The sequence below is a fragment of the Phyllopteryx taeniolatus genome, chromosome 14, assembly GCF_024500385.1.
Source record: "Phyllopteryx taeniolatus isolate TA_2022b chromosome 14, UOR_Ptae_1.2, whole genome shotgun sequence".
Classification (NCBI taxonomy): Eukaryota; Metazoa; Chordata; class Actinopteri; order Syngnathiformes; family Syngnathidae; genus Phyllopteryx; species Phyllopteryx taeniolatus.
This window is the reverse complement of record NC_084515.1, coordinates 25,252,032-25,267,241: the sequence shown is the minus strand read 5'-3', so window position 1 is coordinate 25,267,241 and position 15,210 is coordinate 25,252,032. Positions and strand designations below refer to the sequence as shown.

At 41.6% G+C, this 15,210-nt stretch overlaps 2 protein-coding genes and 1 non-coding gene across 10 annotated transcripts in view; 1 reads left to right on the top strand and 2 right to left on the bottom strand.

Annotated features, from left to right (window-relative positions):
* Positions 1–10,842, bottom strand: part of pfkpb (phosphofructokinase, platelet b) — a 99,050-nt gene extending 88,208 nt beyond the window's left edge. For 3 of the 5 annotated variants that reach the window (XM_061797583.1, XM_061797585.1, XM_061797586.1), the window contains exons 1-4: positions 10,608–10,835; positions 8,286–8,359; positions 6,057–6,134; positions 5,779–5,968 (exon numbers count right to left, since the gene is read on the bottom strand). In XM_061797583.1, coding sequence (XP_061653567.1) covers positions 5,779–5,968; positions 6,057–6,134; positions 8,286–8,359; positions 10,608–10,707 — 442 coding nt within the window. In that variant the 5' untranslated portion in view covers positions 10,708–10,835. Of the gene's footprint in view, positions 1–5,778; positions 5,969–6,056; positions 6,135–8,285; positions 8,360–10,607 lie in introns of all 5 variants that reach the window. The other 2 variants (XM_061797587.1, XM_061797588.1) reach the window with 2 other exon arrangements.
* trnaa-agc (transfer RNA alanine (anticodon AGC)) lies at positions 5,456–5,528 on the top strand. The gene has a single exon. It is a non-coding gene; the product is annotated as a tRNA-Ala (tRNA).
* A 2,098-nt stretch (positions 10,843–12,940) lies between the features above and the next one.
* The window catches only part of LOC133488989 (nuclear receptor coactivator 2-like), a 68,210-nt gene continuing 65,940 nt past the window's right edge, over positions 12,941–15,210 (bottom strand). For all 4 annotated transcript variants that reach the window (XM_061797580.1, XM_061797581.1, XM_061797582.1 and 1 more), the window contains one exon: positions 12,941–15,210. This exon is cut by the window's right edge and continues 995 nt beyond it. The gene's annotated coding sequence lies outside the window, so the exon portion shown is untranslated.

Here is a 15,210-nt window from a genome sequence, read left to right as displayed (position 1 = left end):
GGCACGAACATAGGGTGACCTACAAGAGCGGAGGTAGAAGCACGCAGGTGGATTACATCTTGTGCAGACGATGTAATCTGAAGGAGGTTACCAACTGTAAGGTAGTGGTAGGGGAGAGTGTGGCTAGACAGCATAGGATGGTGGTGTGTAAAATGACTCTGGTGGTGGGGAGGAAGATTAGGAAGACAAAGGCAGAGCAGAGAACCATGTGGTGGAAGCTGAGACAGGATGAGTGTTGTGCAGCTTTTCGGGAAGAGGTGAGACAGGCTCTCGGTGGACGGGAGAATCTTCCAGAAGACTGGACCATTGCAGCCAAGGTGATCAGAGAGGCAGGCAGGAGAGTACTTGGTGTATCTTCTGGCAGGAAAGGAGAGAAGGAGACTTGGTGGTGGAACCTCACAGTACAGGAAATCATACAAGGAAAAAGTTTAGCTAAGAAGAAGTGGGACACTGAGAGGACCGAGGAGAGGCGAAAGGAATACAATGAGATGCGACACAGGGCAAAAGTAGAGGTGGCAAAGGCCAAACAAGAGGCATATGATGACATGTATGGCAGGTTGGACACTAAAGAAGGAGAAAAGGATCTATACAGGCTGGCCAGACAGAGGGATAGGGATGGGAAGGATGTGCAGCAGGTTAGGGTGATTAAGGATAGAGATGGAAATATGTTGACTGGTGCCAGCAGTGTGCTAGCTAGATGGAAAGAATACTTCGAGGAGTTGATGAATGAGGAAAATGAGAGAGAAGGGAGAGTAGAGGTGGCAAGTGTGGTGGACCAGGAAGTGGCAATGATTAGTAAGGGGGAAGTTAGAAAGGCATTAAAGAGAATGAAAAATGGAAAGGCAGTTGGTCCTGGTGACATTCCTATGGAGGTATGGAGGCATATAGGAGAGGTGGCTGTGGAGTTTTTGACCAGCTTGTTCAATAGAATTCTAGTGCGCGAGAAGATGCCTGAGGAATGGAGGAAAAGTGTACTGGTGCCCATTTTTAAGAACAAAGGTGATGTGCAGAGCTGTGGGAACTATAGAGGAATAAACTTGATGAGCCACACAATGAAGTTATGGGAAAGAGTAGTGGAGGCTAGACTCAGGACAGAAGTGAGTATTTCCGAGCAACAGTATGGTTTCATTCCTAGAAAGAGTACCACAGATGCCTTATTTGCCTTGAGGATGTTGATGGAAAAGTACTGAGAAGGTCAGAAGGAGCTACATTGTGTCTTTGAAGATCTAGAGAAAGCCTATGACAGAGTACCCAGAGAGGAACTGTGGTACTGCATGTGGAAGTCTGGAGTGGCAGAGAAGTATGTTAGAATAATACAGGACATGTACGAGGGCAGCAGAACAGTAGTAAGGTGTGCTGTAGGTGTGACAGACGAATTTAAGGTGGAGGTGGGACTGCATCAGGGATCAGCCCGGAGCCCCTTCCTTTTTGCAGTGGTGATGGATAGGCTGACAGATGAGGTTAGACTGGAATCCCCATGGACCATGATGTTTGCAGATGACATTGTGATCTGCAGTGAAAGCAGGGAGCAGCTGGAGGAACAGTTAGAAAGATGGAGGCATGCACTGGAAAGAAGAGGAATGAAGATTAGCCGAAGTAAGACAGAATATATGTGCATGAATGAGAGGGGTGGTGGAGGAAGAGTGAGGCTACAGGGAGAAGAGATAGCAAGGGTGGAGGACTTTAAATACTTGGGGTCAACCGTCCAGAGCAATGGTGAGTGTGGTCCGGAAGTGAGGAAAAGGGTCCAAGCAGGTTGGAATGGGTGGAGGAAGGTGTCAGGTGTGTTATGTGACAGAAGAGTCTCTGCTAGGATGAAGGGCAAAGTTTATAAAACAGTGGTGAGGCCAGCCATGATGTACGGATTAGAGACAGTGGAAGCAGAGTTGGAGGTGGCGGAAATGAAGACGTTGAGGTTCGCTCTCGGAGTGACCAGGTTGGATCAAATTAGAAATGAGCTCATCAGTGGGACAGCCAAGGTTCGATGTTTTGGAGACAAAGTTAGAGAGAGCAGACTTCGATGGTTTGGACATGTCCAGAGGAGAAAAAGTGAGTATATTGGTAGAAGGGTGATAAGGATGGAGCTGCCAGGCAAGAGAGCGAGAGGAAGACCAAAGAGAAGGTTGGATGTCGTGAGGGAAGACATGATGGCAGTTGGTGTTCGAGAGGAGGATGCAGGAGAAAAGGATGACGCGCTGTGGCGACCCCTAACGGGACAAGCCGAAAGGAAAAGAAGAGTTGGAGGTCTAGTGGCAGAGCACTCGCTTAGCATGCAATAGGCACTGGATCTGATACACGCGTTCTCCATTCAGTTGTTTTTGTTCTACAAGCTACGGTTACCTTTTCAGTCACTTTTTCAATTTTCTATGTGTGAAAGAGAGCTTTTAATAAGGGAAAATTAGTCCAAGTGGTTGAGCGCTTGTTTCGCATGCGACAAGTAGTGGGGTTGATGCCCACATTCTTCAAGAGGTTATTCTTGGCCTGCAGATGAACATAAATTTTCCTTTGTCACTTTTTAACATTTCTACAAGGGTTGAAGGTCAAGGTTGGTGGTGGGGAATGAGCTCAAGTGGTAGAGCGCTCACTCAATATGCGAGAGGCAGTGGGATTGATGCTTACATTCTCCAGGTGGTTTCTATTGTCAGAATGAGTTTTTTTTTTGTCCAAGCATGTTACAAGACACACCAGGAATTTGTCTCCAACAGTTGGAGCCACTCTTGTATGACAACAGCCCGTATGACAAAATACATATACATTAGGACATTAAAAAAAAAGTGTGAAGACTCATTGAGCAATGAAAGTGTACCACTAGTGTGGCCATACTGATATAATCCAGCCATCCATTCTCAACACCGCTTATCCTGGTTAGGGTCACGGGCGCTGGAGCCTATCCCAGCTGACTTCGGCCAAAAGGGAGACTACACCCTGAACTGGTCACCAGTGAGTCACGGGGCACATATAGACACCGACAATCATTCACACTGTCACTGTGTCTGAACTGACCCCACGTTGCACGCACCAAAGTCAGGCAAGTGTACCACTATACCATCAGTGACTACTGATACAATGGCAATTGTGCAAATGATGCAGAGTCCTCAAGCAATGTGGTACAATTGCAAATGGTGTAGAAAGTTCTCAAACATAAGTGGGCAGTAGTCATCAACAACAGTATGCAAATAGTGTAGCGAGATAAAACAGTGAGTTTATGAATATTGTGGTGTCCCAACAGAGATGTGCAAAATTAGCAGCATGTTGCAATGAAATTGTAAGTTAACTGTTTAAGAAGTTAATGGCAAGAGGGAAGAAGCTGTTGGAATGTCTGCTGGTTTTAGTTTGCAATGTTCGATAGCACCCCCACTGACCTATTTGCTCTGTAGGCAAACTGCAGCGGGTCCAGCAGGGGTCCTATGACACTCTTCATGACCACAGATATTAGGACGACAGGTCTGTCGTCATTCAGTCCTGAAATTGCAGGTTTATTGTGGACTGGGATGATGGTGGAGCATTTGAGGCAGGATGGGACTTCACAGTTCCGACGATTTACTGAAGATCTGTGTGAAAACTAGAGCGAGCTGGTCCTCGCAGACTTTGAAGCAGGATGTGTACACAAGGTCTGGACCTGCCGTATTCTTTTGTTGTTTCAAGACACGTTTCATGTCCTGTTCGTGAATGGTCAATACAGAAGAGGGGAGTCAGAGGTGTAATGGTGGTCGGTGGTGCGGCTGGGTGGGTATGGGTTGTGAAAGTGTCCTTTTCAAATCTGCAAAAGCAGGTATTCAAGTCGTCAGCCAGTTCTTTATTGTTCTCCGCTTGGGGGAATGATTGCTTGTAGCTGGTTAGTGATTGTAATCCTCACCAAACTGACGCAGACTCGTCAGCAGCAAACTGGTTTTCCATCTTTTCTGCATAATTTCTCTGTGGGATTTTTTTTTTTGTCAGCTGGTGTCTGGCCTTATTGTACAGGGCTCTGCCCCCACTCCGATAGGCCCATGAAGGCACCATCTTGGTCAGATGACACAGTCATTTTTTGCATTTCAGTCACCTTTGAACTTTTCAGTTGAGTGCTCATTTCACATGCGAGCGGTGGTGGCATTGATGCCCATTCTCCATGGTCCTTTTAGTCACCTTTTAACTTTTTTACAAGCATGTAAAGAATACGTTTGGTTACATGGAATTACCTTGAATGGCAGCGCGCTCGCTTTACATACGAGAGGTAGTGAGATTGATACCCATGTTCTCCAATGTTTTTTTCTTGTGCTGCAGATGTACGGTTCCTTAGTCACTTTTTAACTTTTCTACAGGTGTTAAAGGTGACGGCTTTATGGTGAGGAATTAGCTTAAATGGTAGTGTGCTCGCTTAGCATGCGAGAGGTAGTGGGGTTGATAACCGCATTCTCCATGTAGCTGTTCTTATCCTCCAGATGTTTGTCGAAATTCCATTCCTGTCACTTTTAACTTTTCCCTAAGTGGCGGTTGACATTTGTGCTGCGTAAGTAGCTCAAGTGGTAGAGCCCTCACTTAGGCTACAAGAGGTAGTGGGATTGATACCCATGTCACCAGGTGTTTCTTGTCCCTAGAGCCACTTACTTTTCAGTCTTTTTTTTTCTACGTGTGAAAGTCAGTTTTTATTCAGGGGAATTAGCTCAAGTGGGCCGGCACGGTGGCCGACTGGTTCAAATCTCGCCTCGTCTGTGTGGAGTTTGCATGTTTTCCCTGTGCTTCTGTGGGTTTTCTCCGGGTCCTCTGGTTTCCTCCCACATCCCAAAAACACGCATCGTAGGTTAATTGAAAACTCTAAATGGCCCGTAGGTGTGAATGGGAGTGCGGATGGTTGTTTCTTTATGTGCCCTGCGTTGGCTGGCCAGTTAAGGGTGTACCCTGCCTCTCGCCCAGTCAGCTGGGATAGACTCCAGCATACCCGCGACCCTAGTGAGGATAAGTGGTACTAAAAATGGATAGATTGCACTCACTTTTTAACTTTTCTACAAATTTTGAATACCAAGCTCCCATGACAAGGAGTTAGCTCAAATGATAGGGTGTGTGTGTTGTATGTGAGAGGTGGTGGGGTTGATGCCCTAATTCTCCATACGGTTGCTTTTATCCTACACGTAGACAAACTTTTCATTTACTTTTTAACTTCTCTCCACATGATTGTGTTTTTGTCAGACTGACACATGAAAAAAAAAAATTTTGTGTTTCAATCGCCTCTTAAGATTCCTGTTGCATGCTGGTTTAACATGCAACCGATGGTGGGATCAATGCCCACATTCTCCATGTGGATGTTCTTATCCTAACTTTCAGTCATCCTTTAGCTGTTCCACAAGTGTAAAAGGTAAAGACTGTGAGGGGAATCAGCTCAAATGGTCAAGGTATTCCGATCGATGCCTACATTTTTCACGGTTCAGACTGAAACACGACACTCAGAAAAGATTTTTGAAAATGCAAAGTTTCATAAGGGGAATTAGCTCAAGTGGTAGAGCACTTGCTTAGCATGCGAGAGGCAGTGGGATCGATACCCACATTCTCCATATGGTTGGTCTTGGTGAACTCACATGACACTGAGTGATTTTCCATGTCACTTTTTTGTGTGTTTCAATCCGCTTCACTCAAAACATTCCACTAACACATGACACAGAGAGCATTTTTATTTGTGTTTCAGTTACCTTTTAACTTTTTTTTGCAGACTGCTTGCTTAGCATGCGAGCGGTGTTGGGATCGATGCCCAAATTCTTCACATGATTGTTTTTGTCCTAAAGCACCAGGCAAGGTCTCACTCACCTTTCTGCAGCAGCTCATCCAGCAGCCCACTCCACTCCTCCCGGAAGAGATTGGCTCCGGTCAGACTTCCGTCCCCTCCGATGACGCAAAGGTTGGTGATGTTTTTCTGCACCAGGTTGAGCGCCGCCTGCAGGCGGCCCTCGTGGGTGCGGAAGGCTTTACAGCGGGCGCTGCCGATCACCGTGCCACCCTGCGGGGATCGATCCGAGGCCGAAGATCAGTAGGCTGCATTTTCCACATTGATGATTAAAGAAGGGTGAGAACTTTGTTGCGCTCACCACTTGTAACATGCTAGAGACGCTTTCCCACGAAGCCTCCTTGATGTTGTCACCACCGTCCACCATGCCCTGGTAGCCCTTAGGAACACCATTTTTTATTTTTAAAAATTTTTTTCACTGGCACATTTGTAATTTTTTTTACTATAACATTATTTTTGTTAAATATTTTCAGTCCTAACTTTTTTTACTTTGCCTTTATTTTTTTCACTGTCATCTTTTTTGCATTGTTATCAGTTGCATTTCTTTTCAAACTTTTTCCACTGTCATAGTGGTTTACATTTTTGTTCGCTGTCACATTTTTTTTATCGTTTTTCACTGTCACATTGTGTCCTTTCTTCAGGTTTTTCCTGTTTTTATTATTTACTGAGGCGGCACAGTGGTCGACTGGTTAGAGCATCTGCCTCACAGTTATGAGGACCCGGGTTCAATCCCCGGCCCCGACTGTGTGGAGTTTGCATGTTCTCCCCGTGCCTGTGTGGCTTTTCTCCGGGGACTCCGGTTTCCTCCCACATCCCAAAAACATGCATAAATTGCAGACTCTAAATTGCCCGTAGGTGTGACTGTGCGTGCGAATGGTTGTTTGTTTGTATGTGCCCTGCGATTGGCTGGCAACCAGTTCAGGGTGTACCCCGCCTCCTGCCCGATGACAGCTGGGATAGGCTCCAGCACCCCCGCGACCCTAGTGAGGAGAAGCGGCTCAGAAAATGAATGGATGGATATTATTTACTGTCACATTTTACTTTTTTCACCTCACTTTACGATCCCAAAAATGTTACTTATTTAAAAACATTTCCCACTGTCACATTTTTTTGTACAGGCGGCACAATGGACAACTGGTTAGCACAGCTGCCTCACAGTTCTGAGGTCCTGGTTCAAATCCGGCCTCCCCTGTGTGGAGTTTTCATGTTGTCCCTGTGCCTGCATGAGTTGTGAATGGTTGTTTTGTGGCCTGCGATTGGCTGGCGAGCAGTTCAGGGTGTACCCCACCTTTCACCGAGCACACCTGCGACACTAGTGGCGATAAGGGGTTGGAATTGGATGGATGGACATATTTATACATTTTTACTGTCACATTTTTAAATTCACTGTCACATTTTAAAATGTATTTTTATTTTCACATTTTTACATTTTTCTCACTGTGTCACATTTTTGCATTTTTCACTCACATTTTTTCCACTGTGACAATGTTTTCTTTTTACATTTATCACTTCAATATTTTTTTTTACATAATAAATCATATTTTTACAATTATTTCACTGTCATATTTTTTACAATGTTTCAATGTCACATTCATTGCTCACCATATCTCTTTTTTTCCACTATATGATGTTTTTCCACAGTCATTTTTATACATCTTTTTGCAGTTTTTTTGTGTCACATTTAAACATTTTCACTGTCCCACTTTTATTTAATTCTCTAATTTTTTAAAGCTATTTTCATAGTCGCATTTAAAAAAAATCACTGTCATCTTAAATGTGAATGAGATCAGGATTCACTTGGTGACAGAAAAAACATTTTCTTTAATAATTTTATTTTCAATGTTAAAGGTCATTTCATACGAAAGTAGCTTGCAGCCTTAGAGGACGTGTTCGATTGCCTTAAAGGGAGAGGTCATATTCAATTTGTCCACCAGGATGTTGTTTATCTTCATTAGCAGTCAAAAGTAAAACTCCTTAGGGGAGGTAATCATGCTGGATGGCAAACATGATTTTGTTGTTCTAGATAATCAAATAACTGTTGATTCATAATCAACACTAACCTACTTACAACATTTCTTTTGGCAAAAGAAATGCTCTTGTGCTCACCAAAGTAAAAGTAGTCTAAACACAAGGAGGAGGAGAATGAGTGCGTGTTGGCGTCTCGTGGGAGGAAGAAGTGGAGTCAGCAAGGAGCAACACATTGATCCAATTAGCAATTACCTGGACGCTCAAACCAGGCCACCTCCTGAAACTCACCACCTCACTCACTTTCCACTCTTCACATGTGAATTTGTTTTAATTTTTTTTTAAATTTTTAACAATGTCACTTATTTCTATTTTCACTATTTCACAGTTCTAACAATGTCACTTTTTTTTACCATCATTCACTTTAAATACACCACATTTTAAAATATATTTTTCTTCACTTATTTCCCATATTATCACCTTGGTGCTGTAATTTTACATCTCAATCCTTCTTTGTGTAGACTATTGTTGTTTTGTTTTGTGTTGTGTTTTGTTTCTTGCTGACCTCATGTATAAAGTAGACTTTGGCTCCCACGTAAATTCCCATGCGGACCACCGCTCGGACCGCCGCATTCATCCCTGGAACAACAAGCAGACAATTTCACTTTTTTGTATAATAATAATAATAATAATGAGACATGAAATCACACGGATGTGAATCCAAAAAAAATTGCAACTCTTAAAGGATTAAGATTTGATAATAATAATAATAATAATAATAATAATAATAATAATAATAATGAGACATGAAATCACACGGATGTGAATCCAAAAAACATTGCAACTCTTAAAGGATTAAGAGGTGACATTTATTTTGAATTTTGTTGCCTAGAAGCATTTCCCATATACAGTATGAAGAGATACTGTTGTGTTACATAACATGTCCCTATATACTGTAGAACATATACACTGGGTGTGTGTTTGTGTGCATGCATGTGTGTGTATGTGTGTGGTTGTGTGAGTGTGTGGTCGTGTAGTTTTGTGTGTTTTTGTGTCTGTGATATTGGGATGCGGTTGCATGTTAGTTTTGTTGTGTGTTTGTGTATGATAGTGCGCGTGTGGTTGTGTGTCGTTATGTGTGTGGTTGTATATGTATGTGTGGTCGGACACGTGTGTGAGAGTGTAGTTGTGCATAAGTTTGTTTCTCTTGTTGTAGTGTCTGTGTGTGCATAGTTGAAAGTGTGTGTGTGTGTGTGTTTTGTTGTTGCTGTCGTTGTGTGTGGGTGTGTCCATTCATTTCCTGCCTCCAGTGACACTTGCTGCTCCTCACGTACGCGCTGCGACACTTCACGCGAGCGCGAGTCAAGCGCTCACACGCACGTACCGGAAACCAACTCCTCTTACCTTCAACGTAAGAGCACAGCTGGGCCTCAGCGAACACATGCTCTCTTATTGTGGAAATCACATGTGGGAAGTATGCGTCTTTCACTGTTAGCACGACACACTCACGACTCATTCTCCACCGTGTGACTGGAATTTTTACCGGCTACAAAAAGAAGTCGCCATTGGTTTGAAGAAAAAGAAAAAGTTTTAAAATCTACATTTTCTGGAACGTTTATGACCGTTTTGAGCGCATGTGTATATAGATCTCCTTGTGGATGGATGAATGTTTTTTTTTTAATTATTATTTCTTTCAAATAACACTTGTTGATGTACATGCTGCCAATTTTTTTTTGTCTTGAGCTTGTTGTCACATTTCTGTCGGGCTAATTATACATACTCGCGCACTCACTGTAGTTGTCTCGCCACGCTGCACTATTTACATATCTGTTGATGACCAATACTGGCCACTCATGTGCCTGAGTAGCATCTGCACCATTTGCACAATCGACTGAATAGTATCTACAATATTTGCACAATCAACATTGTCCCAGATTATCGTGCTACTAGTCACTTTAAACTGCATACATTCTTGAAGTCTCGGCGCCGTTTGCACAATGGTCATTGCACCGGACTATTGCTATATTAGTCATTCAAACTGCTCTAAGTGCTAGAGGACTCTACATCTTTTTGCACAATTGTCAAAAAAAAAAAAAAAAAAAAATTGCACCGGCATTACCAGATAACTAGCAACCCTTTATTACTCAGTGACTGTTTTTCTCATGTCTCAAAAGTGTTCTCTGTCAATTGACTGTCTGCTGCCGTACTAGAGCAGCTCCAACTACTGGAGACAAATTCCTTGTGTGTTTTTGGGACATACTTAGCAAATAAAGATGATTCTGATTATTCTGATACTGAAGTGACGTCACGCCCACAAATTAAATGCACTGCGTTCGTGCGTGTGTGCTAACAATGCTATTGCATAACCTCCCAACGAAAGAATAAAAAGCCACACTGATGCTCCTCAAGGAAAACAATAATAATAGAAAAATAATATGAATTATTAATAATTGTAAGTGTATTAGGACGCTGGCATTTTTTGGTGCAGTCCTACACACCCACTTCCACCACTTTGCAGCACAGACGGCGTGATTCCATTATCGGACAGTCCTTGTTCCAATCATGTGGACACAAGCTTCTTGTTGATTGAGAATAGAAAATACCTTTTTTTTAAAACAACAGCTGTTGCCAGAGTTTGTGTGGGGTGAGGGGGGAGCTGTTACCAAGGTAACCCAAATTTCCAATCAATGGAAAGCGTCTCACTTTGATGTAAAGAGAAAACAATAAATGAGACAAAATGAGCAATGACCTACTGACGGTGATCCTAATCAAAAAAAGAAAAACATCCTAACGAGGATAAAGGATTTTGAATTTTTATTTCTTTTTTTTTCATTTGCAGCACCATGAGCGCTGTCCGATAATGGAAACCAAGTGTTGCGGGTCTTACCTTGGGCATCTCCGCCGCTGGTGAGTACCGCGATGGACTTCCCGGAGCCGGACAAGTTCTCGAAGAGCTTCCGGGTGTCCTGGCGCTTTGGAGCCGACATGTCTGCGTTGGCCACCGTCTCAAGTGCCTGTTGCTGCTTCTCGCGAGGGTCGTTCTTATTCTTATGCAGGTTGTGTGTGTGTGCCCGTCGGAAAGTGACGCAGGCCCGGCCCCGCACGGATGGAGCAGGCGGGGCCGACTGCAGTGGTAGCCGCCCCCTTTTTCGCAAAGCTCACGCAATGCTGAAAGTGTCTCACTACTCGTTTGCGAGGCTAAATACTTACTATTTACGAGGCGACTGGGGAGTTAATAAAGTCAACAGGAAACACACACTTTCGTGAATATTTGACATGGAAATTATTTTTAAAAATACGGCATTAAAGTTTATGATCATGCGAGGGGTGCGTTTTCCGCCCTTGGGGGGTTGGGGGGGGGGAATCAGAGTGACACATCTTACATTTCTGTTCTGTGTGCCGGAGGATTGTCAAAGATCCTACTGGCCAATGACGAAAGGGCTTGTATGTGAGTGACAGTTGCAGTAGCCAATGCCAATGCAATACTATATGTTTCAGTTCCGCATCCCTGTGACTTCAAGTGTTGTGCTTTAAAATACAATCACTAATCACTTATTATGCACACAGGTAGACGACAAACTGAAGCAAAATCTCACCAAGAAATCTGATGTTGTTTTCTAAAATGATTTAAACAAAAACGTACTCTTAATCTGCCTCTATGAAATTAAATTAAGATGTATGTGGGCCCTGAACTACGAGTTTGACATCCCTAGTGTAGCCAATTAATATACTGTATATTATTTATGATAAATATTCACATTTCTCAGGAGACTGAAAGTGTTCTTTATATTTAAACTATCCTAAACTATGTGCGAGACAATGTGGAACTTGTGTAACGTTCATGATCTTGAGTAATTGTGAGCGTTTTGCAGGTTGTACAGCAGCAATGTTTGTTGTACCACAAAGGAAAAAAAAGACAGTTGGCATTTCCTAATCTCACGTTCATGATGGAGAGAATAGAAAACGGAAGTCAAGTTGACCCAGGAGCGAGTTGCGAGTGTGTCGTATCTCTCGGGCGGGCACTAGTCTGGTGACGTCGCTTTGTGTTAAGACAGGGAGGTCGCACAGAGGTCACACACGTCTGGAACACGTTCAAGTGTCCCCGTGACAAGCAAAAGACGCACGTGAATTCATTAGAGACTCAATTTACCCACACATTTTTATTACAATATAATAACTACTTATTAAAACAAATGAAAATAAAATGTAGATACGATAGCGAAGACATTTTCACACATTTAGGAACAATAGCTCAGTTGTGTGGGAGAAAGTTCAGATTTCGGACAGTACCTGAAAGCAATACCAAGGTTGACTGGATGAAAAACACTGAGATGGATGGCTGGATGGAGAAAATTCTTATTTCAGACTGTTGCTCAATAAAACAATTTTGTTTGGATAGAGCGCTAAATACTGTGGCGATGGATGAAGAAAAATCGGATTTCTGACTTTCCATGAAGGCAACACCAGATTTGACTGCAGGACAAATACTGTAAAGTTGGATGCATGGTTGGATGTTCCGATGTAAACTAAGTTGTGATGAAAATGATTTTAAATTGTAAATTACACCTTAGTGTATGTGAGAGATTGATTGCGAGCGACTGGACAAGATTCTCATTTACGCTTTCACTGTTTGTACTGTAATTTGTTGACCTACTATCTTATTGTGACACAAAAAGGAGAAGACAGTATTGCATGGCACAAAGGAAAACAAACAAACAAAAAAGAAGTAGAAATGTGAACATGGGACAATCTGCGTAGGGAAAACTGCATATGCAGTGCTGTAGTAATAATAGTGCAGTCTTCCTACAGCTGAGCCCATGATTGAGAACGTGGTCTACAAGTGTGCCTCATCTTATATTCCATAATATTTAATTGTCAGACGTACCATTATGTTGTGCTTCGACTATATAGACAGCATACTTGCCAGTTGATTCACTTGAGAACACTACAAAACATTTGACATAAGCAATTGATAATGTAGGAAACACAGCAAATTACATATACAGTAATTGTCTGCATGAATGTACCAAAATTTGGCAACTTGTTCAAAAAAAATGCAAAAGTGATTGTTTTTTTTGTTTTTTTTGGTGCGCAAGTGACAAATTGATATGAAGATTAAACGAGGAGTTTTGAGAAATTGAATTCTGATCTGAGAGATGTACCAAAGCAACTGAGAACTGTAAACAAAGCAGCCATACGAATGACTCGAAAAGGCAGGACGTGTGTGAATAAAAATTATTTATTTACAGTGGCATCAATCATAAATTAACGAGCAGCGGCGGCGACAAAACCAAAGCAGCTTCAGCGTCCACAACTTTTGCATCCAGTTTTAGCTTTATTTAACTTTCTGACAACATTAAAAGATTTATATTATTATATTATTATCATCTTTAACAGCTTGTACCTTTTAAAAAACACACTAAATGTCTTTCTGCTGCACAAACCAAAGAAGAAACAACATTTTAAACTCTAGTCTTCAGAATCAAATGGGGAAACAATTGAAAGTATAATCTAATATTTCATTCTGGATTTTACATTCATTATTTAAAATGTTAATTGGTGAAATCATATCGTAAACGATATAAAATCATCTAGGAGAGAAAAGACGTCCGTTGAGCAGTAAAACATCCATAAATGTCGCATAAAACAAAAAATAACATTGAATGGGACTTCTAAGGCATTATTATCAAGAAAGGTACTTGCATGGAACACACAGTATTCTGCACCCATAAAAATAGCCGTCTATTAAGTAAGAAAAGTCTTGTGTATAATATACTCTATATATTAATATATATGTATGAATATGTCAGCCAGAGAGAGGCTGAAAAGTGACATTCAGAACATTTGAATGGCTTTTCCTCGTCACGTCTTTGGGCTTAAACGACCAAAAGTAAAGCAAATTCTCCATCATTCACAAGGAAGAATCAATCATTCATTTCAGTGTGTCTTCTTTCAAGTTTAGGCTAAATCATTTTAGGACCATCAGTAGAAGAAGAAGGAAACGACTAAAATATCGTTGGAAAGTCGACTTCAAACACATTTTGTCGATTCTCAAACGTTGCCGTTGTGTAAAATTCCAAATGACTTTGGTTGTTTATCTGACATCGATCTTGCTGTTTTGTACAAAGCACTCAAACAAAATCAAGCCTCTGAGCACTACAGTGGGCTAATTCAAACCAAAATATCGTCAAAAAGTCAACTTAAAACACATTTTGTCAATTCTTAAAAGTTCCAGTTCTGAAAAATGTCAAATACCTTTGGTTGTTTATCTGTAAGATCAACGTTTTGTCCAAAGCACTCATATACAAGCCACTGGCAACTAGAGTGGGCTAAAGCCATTATTGTCAATGTTAAGTGTGAAAATTAATAGAGGAAAAGGCAAATCTTTCCGATGAACGCTGGTCTAAATCAAGGTTTGGTTCCAATTTTGACATATACGGGGCAGTCCATTCTTAGACTCAGCACTTTTTCTGAGTCATCAGCGCAACACTGGGCCAACATCCCAGAAAGTAAGGTTTATATATTGATAGAAGACTCATTAAATGTAGTGCTTTAAGTATGACTGAATGTTATTTATCATCTTTCATGAAATATTGATAGCTTTGAAAGATGTTTGGACTTAGACCACCGTTGTACCGATCTTTTTGTTGTTGTTGTATCTTTTCTTTCAGGCAACCAAGATCCCACCTATGAAAGTGAAGATAATGACAGTAACTCAAAATTTTAAAACATTCTCCTGCAAAAGGGAGTTAGCCCACTCCAGTACACAGTGGCTAATTTGCGTGCTAGCTTGCTAACTAGCCAGCGAGGTAAAATGCAAAAACTTGTTTTGTCATGTTAAGACTCATCTCAGTTGTTTTTCTTTTTCTCATGTATTCATTGCAACCTGATTTGTATCCCTTTAAGCTGCTCTTTGATTAAAATGCTAATTCATTAATGCTAACGTTAGCATCTAAGACAGTTAAGGCTGATGATACGACAAAATTAGCTTTGTATTTGGTGTCAAAACGTGTACCGTCAATTTATAGAAATACATACAAATGCGATACTTAATGCGATACTTCGTAAGCACCTACTTAGGGCCCCGAGACCACTAGGTGCCCCCCAAAAAGTAATTAACAGTCAACCGGGAGTATTGACCGGAACAGATTTTTCTCCCACTATTTGAGCAGGATAGGACCGAGCCCAGCAGCAAATAGCGAAAATCTGTGAGCAATTGACAAAAAGGTTTCAAATTGGCTACAAGTGCCACAAGACGGGGGCAAAGCACCACATGAACCTCCTCAATTCACTACAACATATAGTTCCTCGACACCAAGATGTAAAATATAAATGAAAAAAACAAAATCAGCAAATATGCAGGTGGGAAAAGTTTGATGTTTGGCTAAGGGTGGATTTTACTTTATTTTTAAAATAATACTTTTGCACATTTTTACATAGTTTGATGACCTAATTATTCTACTTTTCTTAAAAAAACGTTTTTGTCACCT